The sequence below is a fragment of the Pelobates fuscus genome, chromosome 4 (assembly GCF_036172605.1).
Source record: "Pelobates fuscus isolate aPelFus1 chromosome 4, aPelFus1.pri, whole genome shotgun sequence".
NCBI classification, from domain to species: Eukaryota; Metazoa; Chordata; class Amphibia; order Anura; family Pelobatidae; genus Pelobates; species Pelobates fuscus.
In genome coordinates this window covers 311,019,816-311,042,509 of record NC_086320.1, presented here as the reverse complement: position 1 = coordinate 311,042,509, position 22,694 = coordinate 311,019,816, and the positions used below count along the sequence as shown (strand labels likewise).

Genomic DNA, 22,694 nt, shown 5'->3' with positions numbered 1-22,694 from the left:
AAGACTTTATTTCCCCTGCAGAAAGGCTTATTCGTGCCTTTCTGCCAGGGTGTTCGGTAGATTTTATCAACAAAATACCGATGGCGCCACCACCGGGAAGCTGGCGTGTGCCTTCAATTGACCACCCCGTATCTGCGGTTAACCATAGCTTAATTGATGGTTACTGGGTGGTCGCGTTTACACATAGCTGCCACACGATGGCGGTGTTATGGAGCTCCCCGGGCAGCCAGCGCTGTTCTGCCCGGCTTCAGCACACCAAACACGGACACTTTTTCTGCTAAGCACCGCTGAGCCGCCAGCCCCCTGGTTCCTATTCGTGCGATTTAGCCGAACACCGGTTAATTCGGTAGTTTGTATATGTGAATGTGTTAACCCAGATAGCTATGCCATGGAGCCAATTTGTGTAATTAAAGATTCTGGCTCCATGGCAATTGAACTGTATTCGTGTGGTCTGAGTGCCATTCACCTAATAATGTGCACTCAGACCTGAGCTATCTGGGGATATGTTACATGCATATATTTATTGTACCATTTGTCATACTGTACATTTTAAAGTTATACTCCATCCTGTGCTCACCATGTGCATAATGGCGATTTGCCTTTGTCCTGGGAGATAATTGAATTACTTTTCAATTATCTCAAGGGCAGAGGAGAGGAAGCCAGGATGCATTGTGGGAAAATATTGTGACTGTATGTCCTAAACTGATACCTGTCTGTCTTTTGTTACAGTCTCCCATTTGGTCCCCTAGGGGAGTGTCCACCAAGTGGGAGACCTGCATAAATACTGGGCGGGTAGCCCACATTAAACCAGACCACTGCTTGACCCTCAACACGGAGCTCTGTCTCGTTCTTGGGGGGGATTCACTGTATGCTGTTAGAGACTGATTGCCAGGAGTGTAAGCCGCTTGGGAGCTTTTCCTGTTCGTCTGCTAGCAGCTATTCGTGAGGTTCCGGTTCGGGAGTTTGGAGTGCTATCTTATTCCCTTTTATGCAGTTCGGGAGTTTGGTGCATTCACTTGTATCCAGTTCGGGAGTTTGGTGTTCTACAGTAGCTGCCTTTATATCTAAAGGGGAATATCGCCTAAACGGATTTTAATCCCTTGTCTGCTGAAACGGTCCGTTACTATATATATATATATACATATACATACTTGGAAAGAAGTGTAGGTAGTCATCCATCTGTTACACTTGAAGTTGAACCTTTGTGTCTCTGCTAACAAGTGATTTGACCGTAGGTCTTGATAATTTCTGGCAATGGATTTAGTAGGCCTCACTGTATGCCAAATTGTATTTAATTTATTTCAGTAAATGCTGTATATCAGTTAATCTGGGGGTTATGGCAATCCTCTGAGGTCTGATGGAAATCATATGATTCCAGTTTCCACCTCTTCTGAAAAACTCCTTTCAGCATGCACGCGGTCATATACATAGCTAGATTAATTTGTTATGCAAAGTAATTTATAAACATTTAAGTAGCAGACATTATTATGTGAGTTATCATGCCATCACTTTATCCTTCCATGGTAAGAGTCTTGGCTATAATATTTTGAGCTCAGCATAGATCTAGGTATATGGGGTGTTATTTGATTAAACGCCTCTATGTAAAATCAAAATGACTCCCTAATCTACATTACCTTGGTAGTATAGTTTAGGAAGGAATTCCAGTTAAGAATTTCCCTGATCTCCTAATCAAAGAATATTGTACTGGTTAGGTTACTATCTACCCAATTCCTATCAACTGTGCCCTTTATCTCCCATCTACAGCCATGTGTGTTAAATACACATCCCTCTTATTACACCAGAACTCCTGGAGGCCAGACATCTTCCTTGCGCATCACACCGGCTTTAACACACATGTAAGGACTCCAATTGCTATGAATACTAGCCAGCACCGGGAGTGTCAAGGCAAGAATACCAAGCTCTGAGGTGAGCAGACCCGCAGGACATGCCTGAACAGCAGAACATTATTTATAAGGACACCCTGTGTTTGATAGATCATCAGTGCCATCCATAACTCCCTAACACAGAAGCATACAAGTATAATAAGGTCACAGGCAAAATAAATACACTTGCTGTTGTTGTTGGCTTTATTAGTTTTTTTATTTTTTGTGCAGTTACATAGCCAAATTGGGCAAATGGCAAATTAGTTCATAGCATTAAATTTGGACACATTTCTAGCTATGCCCACGTCTCAGTGGGAGCAATTTAGTAGTCCACAACTTATTATTTACACCACAAAAGCACTTTTAACATATTTAAAGGGACTCCAGTGCCAGGAAAACAAACCCTTCAGGATCCTGCAGTGCTCCCTTCCCCCCATGTTGCTGAAGGGGTTAAAACCCCTTCAGTGACTTACCTGAATCCAGCGCCGATGTCCCTTAGCACTGGGCCAGGCTACGCCCAGACTGACGTCGGCGGGGGAGACCTAATGCACATGCGCGGCAAAAGCAATTATTCAATGCTTTCCTATGGGGATTCCGGTGACGCTGGAGGTCCTCATGCAGAGCGTGAGGATGTCCAGCGCCATTTAACATTTAGTGTTCTAAGAAGCCAGAAGTCCCTCTAGTGACTGTCTGATAGACAGCCACCAGAGTAGGACTTAACCCTGCAACATAAATATTGCAGTTTAGAAAAACTGCAATAATTACACTTGCAGGGTTAAGGGGGATGGGAGTTGTCACCCAGACCACTCCAATGGGCAGAAGTGTTCTGGATGTCTGGAGTGTCACTTTAAGCCAATGCTTCTAGTGATCTATTTCTGCATTATAAAAATTACATTTGACATGGTGTATATTTTTTCAAGGTGTGTGTGTGTGACCTGTAGAGTGTAGGAAAACTATTCAAAGGGAAACTATTGTGCCAGCACAACAAAGTTGTTTTCCTGGCACTATAGCTACCTATAGCTCTCCCTCCCTCACCTTCCCTCCGCTGTGCAGAAGGGGTTAAAAAACCCTTGTGTCACTTTTCTGATTTCAGCGCCAATGTCCCTATGTGCTGATTCTGGCTGCACCTTCGCATTAGGGATTTCCTATGGGGTTTCGGGTGACGCTGTTTGTCCTCATGTCTAGCGTGAGGATCTTCAGCACCAGTTAGGCGTCCAAAAGTTGCCTAACGACCCAGAAGTCCCTCTAGTGACTGTCTGGTAGACTTCCAATAGAGGTAGAGTTAACCCTGGCAGGTAATTATTGCATTTTATTAAAAACTACAATAATTGCCACTGCAGGATTAAGGGACCTGAGACACTGCACCCAGACCTTTTTAATGAGCTGACGTGGTTTGGGTGCCTATAGTGTCCCTTTATTAATTTGTATTCAGTAATGTGCTTGGTGTGCTCCTGAAATTTGATTTACTTAGCTTTAATGTGGATGGTAAATGTAAACGCGTATTGCGAAAATAAAATACATGATAAAATGTGTTAAGATGGACAACAAATGTAAAACAGTATGTACAAAATTATATACAACTAACACAGCCACAATCTGTTAGCACAGCTTGGGTAAATAAATAATTATTGGCTCTCCAAATTTTACTTCAGAGCAATTTGGTGTCATTCCCAAAAAAATGGAATTCCCAATGTAATATAGTAATCCAGACTTTTATCGTGCATTAAATGGCTGCTGAATTTATTAATTATGGAGCATGCTTCGGATTTCTATTATTTTCCCTACTGATTGTAGATTTACATGTCAGGTTCCTGTAGCCACAGAATTGTGAGGTGCTTTCTGCTCCCCCTTTAAAAAAGTATGTTTAATGTATTTATCAACTTGACATTGCAGTCATGAAATAAATCTAAAAAACTTAATACGATTTCACAACTTGTATATTGTAATATGTATGTATGTGCACCTTTCCTCTTGTAATTTGAATATATGAATATAGTGAGTGTATGCTGCTATGTAATGCATGTAGGGTTAAAAATAAAGTTAGAAGTGGTTAGGTTAAAGAGGGGGTTCAGATTATACAGTGATTAATGTCAGAGTTAGATTACATACGATGTGTAGTGTTAAGTGGATTAAAAGCTTAAGAGTGGTTATAGCTGTGGTAGTTTATTTTTTTTATTTTTATAATTATTGAGTTTAAGAGTTAGAGTGAGGTTGAAGTTAGTTTTAAGGGCCACATGACGTGTTATTTTTAAGAGGCTTTTCTTTTCTCCTAGGTTTAGGCTTTGAGTGCTTAAATTTGGACTGAGGAAAGAGCTTGTGTTTTACACCCTATATAACTGTTCCTACAGGAGGCTGACTGGTCTACAGAGAACATTGGCCAAGGCTCCTGTTGCTAATTGAGCCTCATCAGCCCACCTAAGCTCCAAAAAAAAATCACACTTTTAGTGCTATAGATAGACAGGTGGCTGCTCTGCTTAAAGGGACATTATAGGCACCCAGACCACTTCAGCTCATTGATGTGGTCTGGGTGCAGTGTCCCAGGCCCATTAACCCTACAATTCTAATGATCGCCGTTCTTGATAAACTGCAATAATTACATTAGATAGTTAACTGCATCTCTAGTGGCTGTTTAGCAGACAGCCTTAAGAGGAACTTACAGGTGGTGTTGCCTAACTAATGCTGGACGTCCTCACACTTTGCGTAAAGACATCCAGCGTCACCCAAAAATTATATAATTCTTCCCTATGTGGGAAGTCCTAAGGTGAGCGCTGTGCTCACCGCGCATGAGCATTAGGTCCCCTCTATTGGCTGACCGCGTAGGAGGAGCGGAGGCCGAGACTGAACCAGCATCGAGGGACACCGGGAATTAGGTAAGTGATAAAGAGGTTTGTTTTCCTAGCACTATAGTTTCCCTGTAATGGGGTACCTCTTCATTGTGGCATCATTGTACTACTTTTCTGTATTCCTGACAAAACTTGACAAAAGGCACAGCTACGTCACGTTATGTCAGTGCCTCCAGCCGTTACTAGTGACAACTGTAGTGAAAAAGGCACTGTCTATGGAAGGTCATGTGGCATCCTCCTTACATCTCACATAGGCTCCTCGCAGATGAAGCACCAGGAGCTGAAGAGGAATGGCATGAAGACCATGGTTAATACTGCCCCCTGCGGCGATGGCTCAAAAAAAAAAAAAGATGATTGATAGGAAAAAAGATGGTTCATGTTTAAGGGACAGCCACTAAATGTTGAATTTAATTACAGCTCAAGTGAAAAGTGACCAATAGAGGCAAAAAAGGAGGACTAGTTTAAAAAAATAAATATATATATATATTTTATATGTTATGTGTTTAATAAATAATATGTGACTTTTTTATTACTGCTCCTCCTCTTTTTCTACCAACCTAATATTTATATTCAACAGTATACTAATGGGCCATGTTTGGTTTGTCCAAATCATTTTACTAAATTATTTACAAGGACTAAAATTGGCAGAGCCAAACGAACCGATGGACGTATTTTGGACTACTTGAAAATTTTTGTTTTCATACAAATTATTTCGGCCAAACCGAAGTCTACTACATAAACCTATATCTGCCATAATTCAAGTTTTTCGATAGGGGATGGTTATATAGAATTCTCCTGGTTATTTGATTACCATAACTTTTTACTTTGTGTCTGCTTATGAAAAAAAGAGTGGTTATATCAGTCTTGTGACCTCTGTTAGAGCGATTTCATTTGGCATTCTACTCTCACTTCACTCATTAATACAATTCCACATTACTGCCTTTGATTTATTTTTATTCTTTTTGTTGCCTTTTGGATCATTCTCTGTAATTAGACTGCAGAGCGTGAATATCCTAAAAGAGGTTGTCTCTGTTTCTAAGTTTCTGGAATGTCTGCCACCAACAGGCATACCATGATCAAAGTCGTTTAAATCACGTGTCTTCCCCATTGTGATGTTCAAGTGAATAACCACTAAATCTCATCATTATAAATGCAGAGTCACTCTTGTGAATTACAGGTTTTGAAATCATATCCTGCTAATTTAAATAACAGATTATATTGTTTTATATGTATTTTCCTTTGTTGTTGCCCTGTTAAGTGCACAGTTGCTTTTTTTTTTTTTTTTTTTTACTAGATTATTAAATACTGCATACCTTCCAACATTTCAAATAAGCAGAGAGGGACACTTTAATTTTAGAGGGTGTGAGTGGGGTGGGAACTGGGGCAGGAGAGTTCTGATACATTTTAGGTGGTTTACTAATAACAGTTTATTAAATTAAAACATAATTTACCACCAGTTACTTACTATCCGTCTCTTCCTCCTAGCCTAGAGTCCGGGAGGGCTATGAGCACACACGAGGTACTGAGAGGGAGGAGGGAGCTCTGCAGTCAGGGGGGTGATTAACAATATGTAAATTTTAATTTGTGCTTGCCAGTGTGTATGTGTAGGTATGTGTTATTTGTGTGTGCACAAGTGTATGTGTCTGTGAATGTATATGTTTGTATCTGTGTGTATGTGTCTGTGTGGGTACATGTCTGTATCTGTGTGTTAGTGTGTTTCTGTGTCATTGTGTGTGGCCACATATGTTAAATAACAAAATAGTTACTATATATATAAACGCGGCATACATATAGATATACAGCCACCTTACAAAAGTGTACCTCACGAACACTCCAGTATAAAACCAACACAAACAGATAACAACCTGAAAATCAGTATAAAGTTGTAGTAATGTAGAATTGTTTCATTATATTTATTATTATTATAAAAATGAGGCTGTCTTAACAAGGAGTGTTGTCACTGTACACATGATAATTTCAATGTATTTACTTTCGCTATAACTCCTGTTTCCACGATATGTTATGTATTATTCAATTGACTCAAATAAAAGAAAGATTGACACAAAAACATTTACAAAATTCAAATATTTTCCATAATATTAAATCATTTTAAAAGTTTATCCCAAAATGTAGAAATAAAATCATGTAGAAAACTTATCCAACAATATTTATTAAATTTAGGCATTAGACAGACCTACTAAGCACATTTAGTTTAAAGACACATTACCATAAGTATTATTGCTGCAGAACTCTTTTTTTTAGGAGAGACCAGAATGATAGAGGGATTTGGGCCCAAAATAGGGACTGCCCTTCCTGAACAGTGAAACTTGGAAGATATGATGCTGAGTCCACTAAACAGCCACAACATCAAAACCACCTGCCTAATATTGTGTAGGTCCTCCTCGTGCTGCCATAACAGATCTGATACATCAAGGTATGGACTCCACAAGACCTCTGAATGTGTGCTGTGGTATTTGGCACTTTGCAGACATTTGCAACAGATCATTTAGGTCCAGCAAGTTGCAAGGTGGGACTTCCATAGATCAAATATTTTGTTCCGACACATCCAACAGATGCTCAGTCAGATTGAGATCTGGGGAATTTGGTGGTGTAAAGCAACACCTTGAACTTTTTGTCATGTTCCTCAAACTATTCCTGAACAGGCATAACACTGCCTCCTCCGGCTTGCCTTGTTCCCAACTAAAGGTCTTCCATAGTGCATCCTGCTGCCATCTCTTTCCCAGGTAAACAACGACGATGCACCTGACCATCCATCTGATCTAAAAGAAAACATAATTCATTTTTTCCATGGTCCAGTTCATGTCCACATTGAAGGCGCTTTTAACGGTGGAAAGGGGTCAACATGGGCATTCTGACTGGTTTGCGGCTACACAACCCCATATACAGTAAACTGTGATGCACTGTGTGTTCTGACATGTTTCTATCATGGCCAGCATTAGGTGTTTCAGCAATTTTAGCTACAGTCGCACATCTGTGTGATCGGACCAGACGGGCTAGCCTTCGGTCCCCACGTGTATCAATTAGTCTTGGGCACTCATGACCCTGACACCAGTTTACTGGTTGACCTTCTTTGCACCACTGTTGGTAGGTACTAACCACTGCATGCCGAGAACACCCCACAAGACTGGCCATTTTGGAGATATTCTGATCTAGCCATCACTATTTAGTCCTTGTCAAAGTAATTCAGATCCTTTTGATTTCCCATTTCTCCTGCTTCAAACACAGAAAATTCAAGAACTGACTGTTCACTTGCTGCCCAATATTTCCCACACCTTGACAGATTCCATTGCAACAGTATAATCAATCTTATTCACTTCACCTATCAGTGGTTTTAATGTTGTGTCTGATCAGTGTATATTATTAAAGTTTTATAGTAAGAAATTGCAAAAAAATCTGCTTTATCTTTGCTTGTGTAAACTGGCATCTGGTTTTAATTTTAGGCAGATGAAACCTGCAAGTGCAATGGATGGAAGAACCCAAATCCACCCACAACACCACCTAGGGTGGATTTACAGCAGACAGTGCTTAGCCTCACTGAACCATGTCGTAGCTGTTCTCATTCACTTGGTAAGAAAAAACAAAAATACCTTTTTCAACACCAATGGAAATAAATGAAGAAAAAGAAAAATGACACTTATCTTGTACACTAATTGTAGAAAACTCAATATTCCCCCCAATCTTCTATATCCATACCTACCAAAAAGGGAATCTAGAATAAAAAAACACAAATATATGGTAATATTGTAACCATAAATAGGTGAATGTGTCTTTAATGCTTGGATAATTCTGTTTGACTGCACACAGGAACAATCCCAGAATTTAATATGTTAAATATTCAAAACAACCTGTTAAACATATATGTAAAACAAATACCATAAATACACTGAACAAAATTATAAACGCAATACTTTTGTTTTTGCCCCCATTTTTCATGAGCTGAACTCGAAGATCTAAAACTTTTTCTATATACACAAAAGGCCTATTTCTCTCAAATATTGTTCACAAATCTGTCTAAATCTGTGTTAGTAAGCACTTCTCCTTTGCCGAGACAATAGATCCACAGTATATACAGTATATACTGTCCCAACACGTTTGGAGCGGATGAAACATGTTGGAACAGAGACTATATGTATAGTATTTGTTTTAAATATATTTTTAATGTTTTTATGGCTGCAATATGCTGTGGACTAGTAAAATCGACATTTACTATCGACTGTGCTAAACTTCATACGTATATGTTTAACAGATATGCTGTTTGACAATACACATTCTTGTAAGTGCAATTTTGATTAGGTAATTTTTTTAAAACAGTACACACTATGTGTGCTTTTCTCTATGCGTTTAAATGCATTACAATAGGAAGATTTAAGTATTTTAAGTGGAATACCCCTAGTTGTGAGATATGCCTGTTATTCTCTAAATCATGTGCTGCTTAAAGACACATTTGCTCACTATGGTTACAATATTACCCCATGTTTGTGTTTTCATTCAATTTTTTGCACATTCCCTTTTTATGTACAGGCTGTCCTCACCTACCGACTGGGCTCCGTTCTTACAACCCTGTTGTAAAACGAATTAGTCGGTAAGTGAGAATGCGCTAGGGAGCATGCGCAAGGGAGCAGGTCTACATTCGGGGGAATTCCTCCGAACATAAATCAGTTCACTAGCGCAGGGAATCCCACAAATCTATGTTCGGAGAAATTTACCCAAACATAGATTAGCTTACTAGCGCAGTGAATCCCAATAATCTATGTTGGGGGAAATTCCCCGAACATAGACCAGCTCTCTAATGTGGGGAATCCATTGAATCCCCACACTAGACAGCTAGTCGTAAGTGTGAGCCTTCGTAAAACAGGTAGGTCGTTAAGTGAGGACCACCTGTATAAAGAAAAAAACATAAATATATCTTTAGTGAGTGCATGCCACCAAGAATATGGATGGGCAGTGCCCTGTCTATCTGCTCAAAACTATACTAACCTTCTCCTCAATCTCCATAATATGCCAATTCAGGCAATAATTTGGGGTGTTAGGGGCTGACGTCCTTGATAAGGGACAGGATACTAGTGTTTTTATAGTGTTTATTGGGCATTGCTAATCAAAGTAGATGCTAATGAGGTATTAGAGAGACAATAGGGAGTGAGTGGAGATTTAAGACAGAGAAACAAGAATGGGGGGGTTTGGGATCAGGAATGCATGGGTTAAGGGATGGCTTTGTGGATTGGTCTTGTACGCAGCCTGTTGGGAGAGGTCACCGCATTTTGTTTGGTGCCAACGCCCTGTTGGTTTTAAAACTTAGCAGTCCCTCATGTTACACTGTACGAATAACTCTCAATAAGCACACATGCATTTTTTTTCTATTTGTAATATTATAAGCTATTCAAATCAAATGATACTGAGATAGAATCATATGCAACATCTTTAACCAATACTCACCACGATCTCCTCTAACTTTCTAGTGTCAAATGCATTGTATCTTCTAATACCTTTCAGTGTTTATCATCTACAAAGCATCAAATTAAAGTATGTTCTTTGGATTTTTAATGTTTTTCAGCCTCACATGTATCTCATTTAGAGAATGTGTCAGAAGAAGAAATGAGCAGGCTTTTGGGGATTGTGTTAGATGTTGAGTATCTGTTCACATGTGTGCACAAAGAAGAAGATGCTGATACCAAACAAGTATATTTCTATCTATTTAAGGTACTACATGATACATTATAATTAATACTCTTAATTGAATGTTTAACAGAATTTGCAAAGATCCCTTAAAGTGACATTCACAGCAGCCTGGTGTAGGAGCAAAAGTAAGATATACTTGCCTGAAGCACTCTCTCGAAGGCCTCTCCATCTTTCTTATGGGGATTGCCTTTGTTAAGTGTTATATCAAATCTATATGCATTTTAGAACAACTTTAAAATGACACTGTCACATGCAGGATCTTTGTTGATTTTATTTTGCAAATATTCCACAATGTGTCATGTGTGCTTGTGTGGACGCTCCCAAGTAGGGAGCAGATAGAGAGAAATACTTACCTTATTCTGTCCCTCTGCAATGCTTCCATCTTTTCTGTCTATACCTGATGACTTTATACACAAGGAGCTGTTGTCACTTTTGTACTCTTACGCATGTATGAGAGTACAAAACTGAGTCTATGGAGGATATTGCAAGACTACGGGATACTCCATAGATCATTTTTTGCATCTGCAATAAGCGAGTGACAGCTGATGGGAAATGGCAAGGTAAAAATCTATCTTTTGTCAAAGATTGGCATTACATTAGGTATATCTTTTTATTTTTCAAGAAATTCCAAAACAGTCAAAAAGTGCTTTTCAGAGAGATCCTATGTTTCTGAAAACCTCAAAAATGACAGAGCTACTTTAATATCCCTAATGCTTTTAAAAAGTGCTCTGCAAATTCATTGCTCATCCAGTATTCCAAACAATCTCACAATATCTATGAGTCTGTTGATGGTAATTAGTTCTCTAAGGTATCTAGGGGAGAATCCTGCCAGTTCCCAGATTCAGAGAACAGCAACTTGTGTTTGTACAAAATTGTCCCCTTTTGTCAAGTAAATGCTTTATATTGTTTTGCTTTATTTTGAGAATGTGACTTTATTTCTAATTTTTTTATTTATTTTTACTTACAGCTGTTACGAAAGTGTATTCTACAAATGGTAAAACCTGTGGTGGATGGATCATTGCAAAGTCCTCCATTTGAAAAACCAAGTATTGAACAGGTAAAAATAGCGATACTATCGCACCATGGGTGTATATTTATATAGTTGCATAGTTCTATAAGCATTCTGCACATTGTCCAATTCTAAGTAGCATTCATTCAAGAATTAAACATGTTTATCTGTTTTTAACTTCCATAGGTTTCTCATCCTGTGGTACGTGAATAATAATAAAAAAATAATAATACTCACACACACACTCATACACATACACTCATACACACACTCATACCCATGCTCACACTCATACACATACACACACACACACACACTCATACACATACACACACTCACACAAACACTGAAACTCATACACATACAAAAAAACACCCATACACACATACTCACACTAATACACACCCTGAAACTCATACACACACTCACACACGTACACACACTCACACACAAGGGATTTTTCTTTAAAAATATCTCCAGCCACCCTCCTGTTAGCTTACCTTATGTGCCAGGAGGGTGGCTTAGAGTCCTGCTGCTGTGGGAGCGAGAGATCTGGAGCTCTTCATGCTCCTCTCCCCTCACATTGCGGCTGCCTCCTCTCCCTCTTGTGCTGCCTCCCTGCAGGATGCTGGGAGGAAGTGACAGGCTGTCACTTCCTCCCAGCCAGCCGAAATTACAGGGGCCCGGTCGCGGTCCTAAAGGACCGCGGCACTCAAACGGGTTCCTGTCGAGCAGTAATGTTTCCATGGCACCCCTGTGTACACAGTTTGGGAACCTCTGGTCTATACTATTAAAAGGAACACAACAAGCTCTTGTGCCATTGTAAGTAATCTACTGTTTTAGAATAAGGTGACTTCTTACCTGGAGTCCACTACATGCTGCTTCCCGTCTCCTCTCAGCAGCCAGGGGAACTGGAAGCTTCTTCTTAGGAGCTTACTTTAGCTCTCCTGAGCTATGTCCTACAATTCAGGGTCAGCTAATTGGCTAAGAATGTCAGCTGATTGCTCTCATTCTTTTTTTTTTATTCTTTATTTTTGTTGTGCATAATGTAATAACAGAAGAGCATGCGCTGCCACAACAGCAGAGTCATGGACAATAAGATCGACAGAGTAGTGTCACATCGTGGCTTTATGATAGCAGCACAATTTTTGCAAAATATAAACAGTCAGGCTAGGGTGACAAGCTTACGGTGCCGCCACCGTTATGTCGATCCGCCAAGAGATAAACATCATAAAACAGCTCCTGGCATTCAGGTGGGTGGCACAATATTATAAAGTAAAACAATAATGAATCTTGCTAGGCACGTGTCTATGATATTGGCTTACTACAAAGTTATCAAGCTGTAGACATCAGTTAGACATGGAGGTATTAGGCTATAAACTACCACAACAAGCTACTGTTACTTGTATATGCTAACCACTGGTACTGGGCACTGCACAATGATATCACTGAAGGGTAGTAAACAATAGGTAGTGTTTAAAAAAAAAAAAAAAGAACAAGAGACATGATGGGCATTGATATTCACAGGCAGAGGCAACTGTTAAGTTGTGGTGTCTATAGTGAGACAAACATATCAGCAAGTCAGGCTGCCAGCCCTCTGTGGGAAGTCCAGAATTAACCAATGCCCTGGACTGGGAGAGCGTAGAGGTTGGCAAGTAGTGCGGTTTTTGCTCCATTTCTCGCTACGCTGCTTCCACTGGTGTGCAGGTCACAAAGGTAAGTGGTGTTGCCTGGGCATAGCCACTCTTCCCTCCTGCCCCCGGTCAGCATTAGAGCCGGCTCCATGATAGCTCGGACTCGGGTCCCTTTAGAGGGCAAGTCTTTCCCATCCGGGGGAATGCAGGAGGCTCTGCTTGGCTTGCGTTTTTGCCTGCGTGCTTTAGGGGTCGTTCGCCTGGTGGCGTTTGTCCCTTGGGAGCGTGGAGTGAAATGTGCCGTCGGCTTCGGCCTCGATTTGCCCGTGAGGGACCTTTCAGATCTCACCTTGCGGCACAGCTTTATTTCCGCCTGGGGGGCCACATCTGCGGTCTCCTGCTTTGCCCTTTCTGCCAAGGTGGCCCACCAGCGGTTGAAGACTGCCTCCAGACGGTCTGAGAGAGTGCTGCTTTGTTCAGGCCGGTTAGTTTGGTGTGGCACCTGGCCTCGTGCTTCCGAGGCGAGTGTGTCCTCCATCTTGTTCCCCACCATTAGGCAATTGCTGTGTGGTTATGCAGCAGAGCTCCGGTGGTAGGTAAGTCCGAGTGCTTTGCGAGTATCGGCAGGTGTAGAGTTGGGGACCGGGATAACCCCCACCGGTCCAGAGGGGGGGGTACAGGGTTCCGCCGCAGTTCAGCCTGCACCGCTCAGCTAAGGAGGTCGGCAGTCACTCCGAGCCGAGACCGCGCTAGGCCTCAAGTTTGCTGGATCAGAGCTCCGTGTCAGGATGTCTTGTGTTTGCTGTTCGGGGTATCCCTGACACCCCTCTGAGTGCTCCGGGGTCGTGCTTTGCTTATTTTCTCGTAATTAACCCTGATTATAACGATTTGTGAGGAGCCCTTGTCCCATGTGTCCGTTCAGTTAGACGGTCAGGCCCCAAGCCCTGTACTGCTAGACTTAGCTCAGGCCCAGAGCTTCCAGCTGGTCTCGAGGCTGCAGTGGAAGCAGAGGCCGGCACCTGGTGGATCCCAGATAAGAAATCAAACCGTTCTAAAACCAGAACGGTTGGCCCCCTAGATATTTTTGAACTGCATCCTATTGGTACTCAGTTAGCATAAAGGTGCCACAGATGAACACAGTTGGTTCGTTGTGTTTCAGTATAACTGAAGAGAGTGGTATCATGTGTACTTCGGCAAGGAGACATGAGGAATTTCCTGCTTGCAGCATATTGATGCACTAAGGTTATGTTTATCATTTATCAAGCTGCAAAAGCAAATGTGCACAGGGCAATGTTTTGTTCCATTTTTTTTAAGGCTGCTTATTTTAAAAAATGAGTGCAATATTTTCTGTCTTAATCCATCACAATGTTTTCAGAGTGCTTGTTCCAATTTATATTTCCACTTTGGTAATATTTTTGCTTGACTTGTTTTATTCATTTAACATTCCTATTCACATAACTGCACAATTTCAAAACCCAAAATGCTGAATCAAGAGTCTGTCATTGCTAAATTATTACTGCTCCACTGCTGCAACATACAGGTTAGACAACCATTACAAAGGAAAGATTTGGAATTGTAGGAAAAAAAATCCTTAGTGTCCCAGCATATTAATCATTCTTAACTGCATTCCCAGTCTCCTCGCAATAAACATGCCAGCGGTAGGTGATGGTATATCTAATAATATGTCATTTGTATCATGATTTCTAGCACAAAAAGCATTTGGGAGCTAGAGAGTAATTTATTTCATAATGAAAATATTTGGTGAAAAGTTAATTTTTTTTCTTCTTGAACTTGTACTAATATTTAAGAAAATGCAGTCAGGACCAGGCAAACAATGCTCCTTAGACAGCTGTTAATTGAAATTAGAATGGGGAGTCTTTTAAATATATATATATATTAGCAACAGCAAAACGCATTTCTGCTTCCTAGCCAAAGATTCTTAGAGAGGCATTCTAAGTACTATAACCACTTCAACTCAGTGTAGTGGTTATGGCACAAAGAGCCATACCACATTTATTGTCAAAAAATTTAGAGGGATTTAACAAAAACAATGGCACCTAGAGCTCGCCCAACTTTTCAACAACGTTGGTAATATAGACCTTACACATCCGCTTTAACGGTATCAATACCATCTACTTAGATGGCAACAATTTGTTGTGAGTGCCATGCTTTCCTTATTCTATTTCTCAAAGGGATTCGTAGGAATGCAATGTGTGTTTAACCCTTATACAGCACATGCACTAATTAAAACAGATGTTCTAATAGTGGTAAAATGGACATGAATCAATAGGATGGGAGGTTCTTATCCCATAAAGTTGAATAATCTATGCCATTTTTATTTTTTCTCCTTAGGGTGTAAATAATTTTGTGCAGTATAAGTTCAGCCACCTTCCAACAAAAGAAAGACAAACTATTATTGAGCTGGCTAAAATGTTTTTGAATCGCATTAACTACTGGCATCTAGAAACTCCCTCCCAAAGAAGGCTGAGATCACCCAATGAGGATAACGCAGATTACAAAGTAAACTACACAAGGTAATAGAGATATATTTATTTACTGAGGCACTGTAAGCAGCACGACCACTACAGAGTGTTTTTTCCCCAAGAGAGCCTTGTCTGAGAGACATGGTGTGAAATGAAATGGGAGTCTGTGCTTGCAAAATATATTATTCCTCTCCCTTTACCCATTTCCTCTTATAACTTCCTTCATCTACCTCTACTGCTTCTCCTTGTTTTATCCAGATTATTTCATTCAGAAGTGTCTGTCTGAACACCATCTGGGAACATTTGAAGTTAGAGTTTTAATATGTGCACCAGAATATATACTGTCGCTGTCTTTTAAAATGTTTCTGCAAACATTTTCTTCCCAAAAACAAAAAAATAAAAATAAAAATGGGCATGTAGCAATACAACATATTAAAGAGGTCAAAACTTCAAAACAATTATTTGCCGTAAAATTAGCTCTAAAATAGCTGGACTGGACACAGCTGACTTGCAGAATTTGCTAAATTTAGGTATTTTTGCCTAAAATTTGTAATTCCTTGGTAAAAAACTAATTCATATGTACTTTATTCAATTATAGGATAATATAAATTATGTTACAATGGTCTTATCTTTTGATTTTCTTTTTTTTCTTTTTTTCTGCAGGTGGCTTTGTTACTGTAATGTCCCGCAATTCTGTGACAGTTTGCAGAGGTACGAAACTACCCAAGTTTTTGGGAGAACCCTGCTGCGTTCTGTCTTCACGGTCATGAGACGTCAGTTACTGGAGCAGGCCAGACAGGAGAAAGACAAACTGCCACCGGAAAAGCGAACACTAATACTGACTCATTTTCCAAAGTAAGAAAATAGTCTAACCTGATAGGGAGTAATGTCATTTAACATTGTCCTGTCTTCCACAAAAAGTGTGGATAACACGGTCAGAATCAGGTAGGTATACAAATGCCATCTTTGCAACTTCCTTGTGAAGTCATCGGCACATGGCTAAATTAAGAGATCTATGTGCTTGGAGTTTCTTCTTTTAAGATGACTGTCACGGTGAATGTGAGGCTATGTGCACGCATCTGGCCTACAAAGTTTGCTATACATTTGGCTGCATCAATGCTTCACGATTGCCATTATGAGAAGCTGAGTGTAGAATTTGAGTACATGCACCCACATACACTTATTGCAATTGGAGTGTTTCTTGCTTTTAACTGTATTACAGTTTCAAATAAGAATTTATCACTTAACTGTACTATACAAAGTTGCTATACAGTTTTATAAAGTGTTTACATGTCTACAATTGTTGTATATTGCAATAATGCTAAAGGTAAGCTTTTAGATATGAAAGTACTTGTATTCATGATATCAATGTATTTATAAGAAGATGTGGAAGCTTCATATGTAACTGAAATAATTCTCAGGAGTCAGTTGGTGTAATACAGCACTCCAGTTTATCGTGTGCGGTGCAATTAAGAGATTGTCCTACCTACCTTTGAAGACCAAGCATTTCAAGCCCAAAGACTTACAATTAATCATTGGGTTCCAAACTGACTGAACAAGAGGGTGAGGATGCCATTAGCGTTAAGCACAAATAATGGCAAGTTGCGGGGAAGAAGGAAGGAAGTCTTAGCAGTTGACAGTTGAAAAATCTGTTGAAAGTTGAAACTAATTTTGATGACACCAAAAAAAAACCTTAAAAATATTTTGCCAGATAAAATCATTATACATATAAAGTTAATTTCATACATAAAAGGTTATTTTTAAACATATGACTACATATATGAAAGATATAAAGTTGCTTTTATACATATGACTCACACATCAATGAAAAGTGGCATCGGCAACCAACTACCTGCTGGGTCAACTTACGGATTATGATCTGCTGGGTATTTTGTCTTCACTATTCCTGCTCCAAACTAGAGTGAAGGTCCATTTAAAATACCCAAAACTGAGAAAACCAGAGTTAAAACTAGTATTCGCCTGCTTTAGCAGTGAAAAGGTGATGATGTCTAAATGCCTTTTTAAAGCAAATAGGGCCAGTAGGGACAACAGTAACTAACCAAGTACTTAGTACTTGGTAATTGCATATTTATCCCTTTGCCAGGTGATTTGAAGTTGCAAAATATATAGCACTTCCTATATACATATATAAAAAAAACACATTGGCATTTTTTCTTACCCCCCGCCCCCCCCCACCCCCCTCCTCTGTGCACGATGTGTATATATATATTTTTTTATTTAAAAAAAAAAAAATAATAATTCTTTATTTTTGTTGTGCACCAATCAGGGTGAATTGGTGAACATTTGCAATACAAGTTGTGGCATTCGCTAGACAGGCACATTTTTATGTTAGAGAGATCAGTATTTCAATAGTTTAGGTTCTCGTTTAAGTGGGTTAGCGAGGTGCAAATGTCAGGAAAGGGTAAACAGAGGAATGACATAGAGACGAAGCATGACATGTGCAATCATTGTATGAACACGGCTTTACAATGTAGTATATGCTAGGCTGATACTATCCTATCTCTTGTCTGGCTAGGCAGGGAATAAGTGGTTGCATATTGCGCTAGACTTAAACCAGAAATAAGCCTACAGGAAGCATATAACAAGCATGTGTGAAAATACTACTGATGTTTATAGATTTGAGGTGTTCTAAACAAAGAAAATAAAAATAAAAGTGAATGCAATCAAAGTAATAACATGCTAGCAAGGTAAAGCTGGCTGATACCCTGGCTACACTTGGTTTGGTATGATTCTACACAGGACATTTGGCCTATGCCACATAGAGTCCAAGTCTGATGAGGTAGCTTGGTACCGGGTTCTGCCTCACCTTCTTTCTCTTTCCGTGTGCGGCGTCGAACTAGGAAAGACGGTGACTCTTGTGGTAAACACCAATTGTTCCTCCATTTTATTTTATTGATGCTGTCAGTCTCTGAACTGCAACTAATTTATATTATTAAATATATAGATCTGCCTGGCTGGACAGGGGAAGGCTTTAGTACCTGCTGTCTCGAACGCACCCTACTCCAAGAGTGTGCATGACGTAGTTGTGGTGGTGAAAGGGTTAAAATTCACTATTCATCTGCACTAGACCGGAAGTAATGAAAAAATCCCCCTTAACACCACCCACACCTAAACATAATAATATAACTATTACTATTTTAACGCTGCCACCACCAAGACAATTTATAAATGGGTTGACTTGGTCCCCCAGGTAAATCAATAATAAAACCCCACCAAATATAACATAGCACAATATCTACGTAATTGCAAAATACTAATTAGTCTCTTCAGGTAATGGGATTCTTTTACCTCACAAAGGCAGAACTTAATAAAGGGATCTTTATTATGAGCATACAATAGTCAGAGTGCATACAAAAATATAGATGATAAACAAATTATTTACACCAACACCAGATAAAAGCAAAAGGGATAAAGTAACAGAAGTGCTAAACACTCACTTAGGTTTTCAAAGTAAAACTTCTGCCTTCCGGCATGGAAGTTGGTGACTTACTCAAAATTAGATTTTGGCCCCAAGCAAGTTCAATACACACTTCAGTCTCATTAGAGATATACCCTCTGGATTACCACGCCTCACCCACAGGTGGAGTTAATGCGTATCTATAGAGACCCCAAGCGATCACCCCCTTGTGTCCAGATCCACATCAATCCAAATGGAAACATTTGGCTCTATCTTCTTTTATGTACCCGCCACAGAAATAATAGTTGCATCTAAAAATGTGTTATTATTTTCCCATTATATACATATGTCGCACACCGGACTTGCGATCCATTAGGACGGACATCACAATTCCTTCCCCTATGGTCAAGTTAGGCCTGTCATGTTTGGGCTTGTTTAGAAGATGGGGCTTGTCACATTCCAAATATAACAAAAACGAGGCTTAATTATTATTCTGTGAATGTTTTTTCCTTACTTTGCATATGATACTGGATCAAGACCAATTAATCAAGGCTATTAACATATCACAGAGATTGGCTCACCAATCACAAGGTACAGCCAAATGGCTGAAGGCAGCTAGACATTCAAGCTTTTAAAAGTGTAGGATCTCACACCCTGCAGAGCCTCGATTAATTCACATCCATATGGTAAAATCCTTTTCACATTCCTATGCAATTCACACTGCCCCTTCTGTCATCTGACCTCTGTGGGGGTTCTAGCTTTAAAAGATGTAACCCCCTTTGACCTCCATACAATCAAATTAACCCCTTTTGACATTAACAATACCATCTTTGCAAGGCTGGCAGGTCCTTAATGCACTACACAAATTACATTAAAAGACAATATTCCATAGTGTAATAATAAATGATGCATCCTTGCCATGACACCTGCTTCTGATTAATAAGCTTGGTATGATGTTACCATATAATCTAAAAATAAAATCAATGATCCTTACATGCCCAGTCATGAGCAGGTTAACTGTAAACCTGGTATCTAGTACACCAAACATTGTCAAGGTGATACATGTTATACCTCACAACACCTACCGTTTATGTACCTGCAAATGTACTTTCTTTAACTACTCAAGGATAAGAAATTGTGACATAGCATGCTGATCAGACATGTGTAGCAAATGGTTAGAGGCATGTACATAAACAAACACAATAACCATTACAGCTGCAAAGATTCTTTTTCTCAGGATAACTCTCAAACAAAGAAATTCTTGCATGCACAGCTGTTATTTTTTTTCAAGAAAAATATGAAATCGAACAGTTTCTATTACATTTGCGAGCCGACTCATTCAAGTTTGTCATGATTACTATAAACCAGATCTATAGTGCGTTTGCACAGCATAAGCCCAATCCTGTAAAGACTTAATTGAATCTATAGTTCTGTTGTCCTATTGTAGATGCCTGGTTATATATATCAGTTAATTTTAGCAAACTGCATATGAACTATACAACTGAATGAAGAATTTACTTACAAAAAAAACCTTTTTCTTATTAAATTTAAAGCAGGACTCATGGGGTAGCCATTTGTGGCTTTATCAAAAGTTATATCTTTCTAAAACATTTTTATTAAATATCTTTATTTATTTGTTTTCTGTGCAGGTTCTTATCTATGCTGGAAGAAGAGGTGTACAGTTTAAATTCTCCAATATGGGATGAAGATTTTATGTCTTCATCATCTCGAAATAATGAGCTTGGAATTCAAACAGGTAATTTGCTGTGAGAGATAGGGCTATTAATATATCTCACACTTCTCTAGTCTTATATGGAACCCACACTTTAATAAGTCAAATAGATATAGGTTGTTATCATAAATTATGGTCCCTAAGTAATGCAACACGTCATGAATTGAATGTTTGTGTTAAAATGTCTAAATTATATTTTTGTCTTTCTTGGCTTGACTTTGTGAACTAAGATTTAGTTGTCCACATCGGCTGCAGACTTGCTGGTGGCTGACGAGGCCAATGCGAGACAGGCATGTGAATATTGTAGCCATATAAATATTTTATGAACTTTGTGCACTTTTATTTATTTATTTATTTTCAGCTTAACAATTGTTATTGTTTTGGGGTGCAGAAAAAAAAGGTGGGGGGAGGGATAAAGTGCATAAAATATATACGACACTTACATCTTAGCAGCTCGATTTACATTACAGCCACAACATTGTATCTTATGCTCATAAACAGCAATATGCAAATATTATACATTATTGTCCTTGTTTTAATCGTTCCCCCATGTTAACCCGGCAACCAACCTATTGTCTTCCCTTGTGTGTCAGTGTGTTTCAACTACAATTTGGGTCTATGATGGTAGACTTACGCAATGTGTAAGGTATTCAGGTGCTCAGGTTATCCCCCTATTGCGTCTACCACAGATGCTGTTGGTGAGGCCATGGAAGGTGTTTCTTTGGTTACTGTGGAGTCCCTCAGTTCACATAGCTGAGTTCCACGGGTGTCCCGTGTTTCGTCCTAGCGTGGTGATTGGAAAGGATTGCTGTCAATTTATGCGCTCTGTCAGAAGGTGCTGTCCCTTCCTCATCTTGTAGGTATACGCTACGGTGTGGTTTAATCTCCCTGGGGTCCTGTGGGTGCAGGGTGACTGGTGATGCATTGCATTAGAGGTTCAAGGCTGTCACTGTAGGGAGTCATATAGGTAGGGTTTCTGGCCCCTTGAACAATGTCATGTCTAGGTCAAAATTAAAATAGTAATAACAAATTACTCCTAATAAACAGAAAACTTTAATGGGTGTGAACATGCTCCAAGCCTAAACGAGATCCAGAGTCGTTCTGAACTCAATCAAAAGCCATGTCTTGCAGAAGGGTAGTTCCATTTAATCTCTTGCGCCATGGTACCGTGTGGATTGGTCTCAGTTGTTAATGTCATCACCGACATGTGATTGGACCACTGTTTGTCCCAATGATACCTCCCCTGGTTGTTTTTTTTTTTTCAATTCTTTATTTTGGCTGTGCGGTTAATCACAAATGAGCCCTTGGTGCCACAACAGCAGTCCAGGGCAAAACATTAATAAACATTTTCAGTGTGGCTTACATTAATTCTGCACAATTTTTTAGTTTAAAAGGATAAGTGAAACATCGTTATGTCAAGCAGGATATATGCAATATAGTAACGGTCATATTGGGAGACTAATGGTCGGGTATGCTGTAGATATTATGTGGCAGTTGTGGAGAATTATGCCACCCGCGAACTCTGTGTGTGAGGGTGATTTCGGGATAACTAGGCTCTATTCTCAGAGTCACAGAAGTGGGTGTGCACTAAAGATATGGTACCTTCCAGGTACTAGTCTGCTAAGTGTCAACTGCTAGAGTTTGCTGGTCTCGCTTGGGCTATCGTAGGGGCCCAGAGGTTGGTACCCGGTTAAGGGGCTGCTTATGTCACTCGTTAGTGCAAGTCAATCGGGTATATGGGGGTTGGTGTGCGGTCAGAGGGTCGCATTACTAGGGTGTGTTTATGTTCTGCGTCCAGGGTGAAGCCTAGCATGTGTAAATGCTCAAAAACTTGTAAAACATAAAACATAAAACATAACATATAATAGTCTAGGGTGGCTTAGAGCAGCTTCGAGTGGTGAGCTCTCCGCAATAGAGGCAAGAGTTCAGTGGTTCAGGTGGTGACCGTTGCGGCTCCGGCCGGAGGGGTCTTCCGTGGTACGAATGCCTTCACTT

General features: G+C 39.8%; 1 protein-coding gene across 3 annotated transcripts in view; it reads left to right on the top strand.

The window, feature by feature from the left end:
• Positions 1-22,694, top strand: part of KAT2B (lysine acetyltransferase 2B) — a 94,210-nt gene that overhangs the window by 35,536 nt on the left and 35,980 nt on the right. For 2 of the 3 annotated variants that reach the window (XM_063452295.1, XM_063452296.1), the window contains exons 2-7: positions 8,188-8,314; positions 10,299-10,444; positions 11,391-11,480; positions 15,419-15,600; positions 16,213-16,404; positions 20,617-20,723. In XM_063452295.1, the coding sequence (XP_063308365.1) occupies positions 8,188-8,314; positions 10,299-10,444; positions 11,391-11,480; positions 15,419-15,600; positions 16,213-16,404; positions 20,617-20,723 (844 nt within the window). Of the gene's footprint in view, positions 1-1,764; positions 1,927-8,187; positions 8,315-10,298; positions 10,445-11,390; positions 11,481-15,418; positions 15,601-16,212; positions 16,405-20,616; positions 20,724-22,694 lie in introns of all 3 variants that reach the window. The other variant, XM_063452297.1, reaches the window with a different exon arrangement.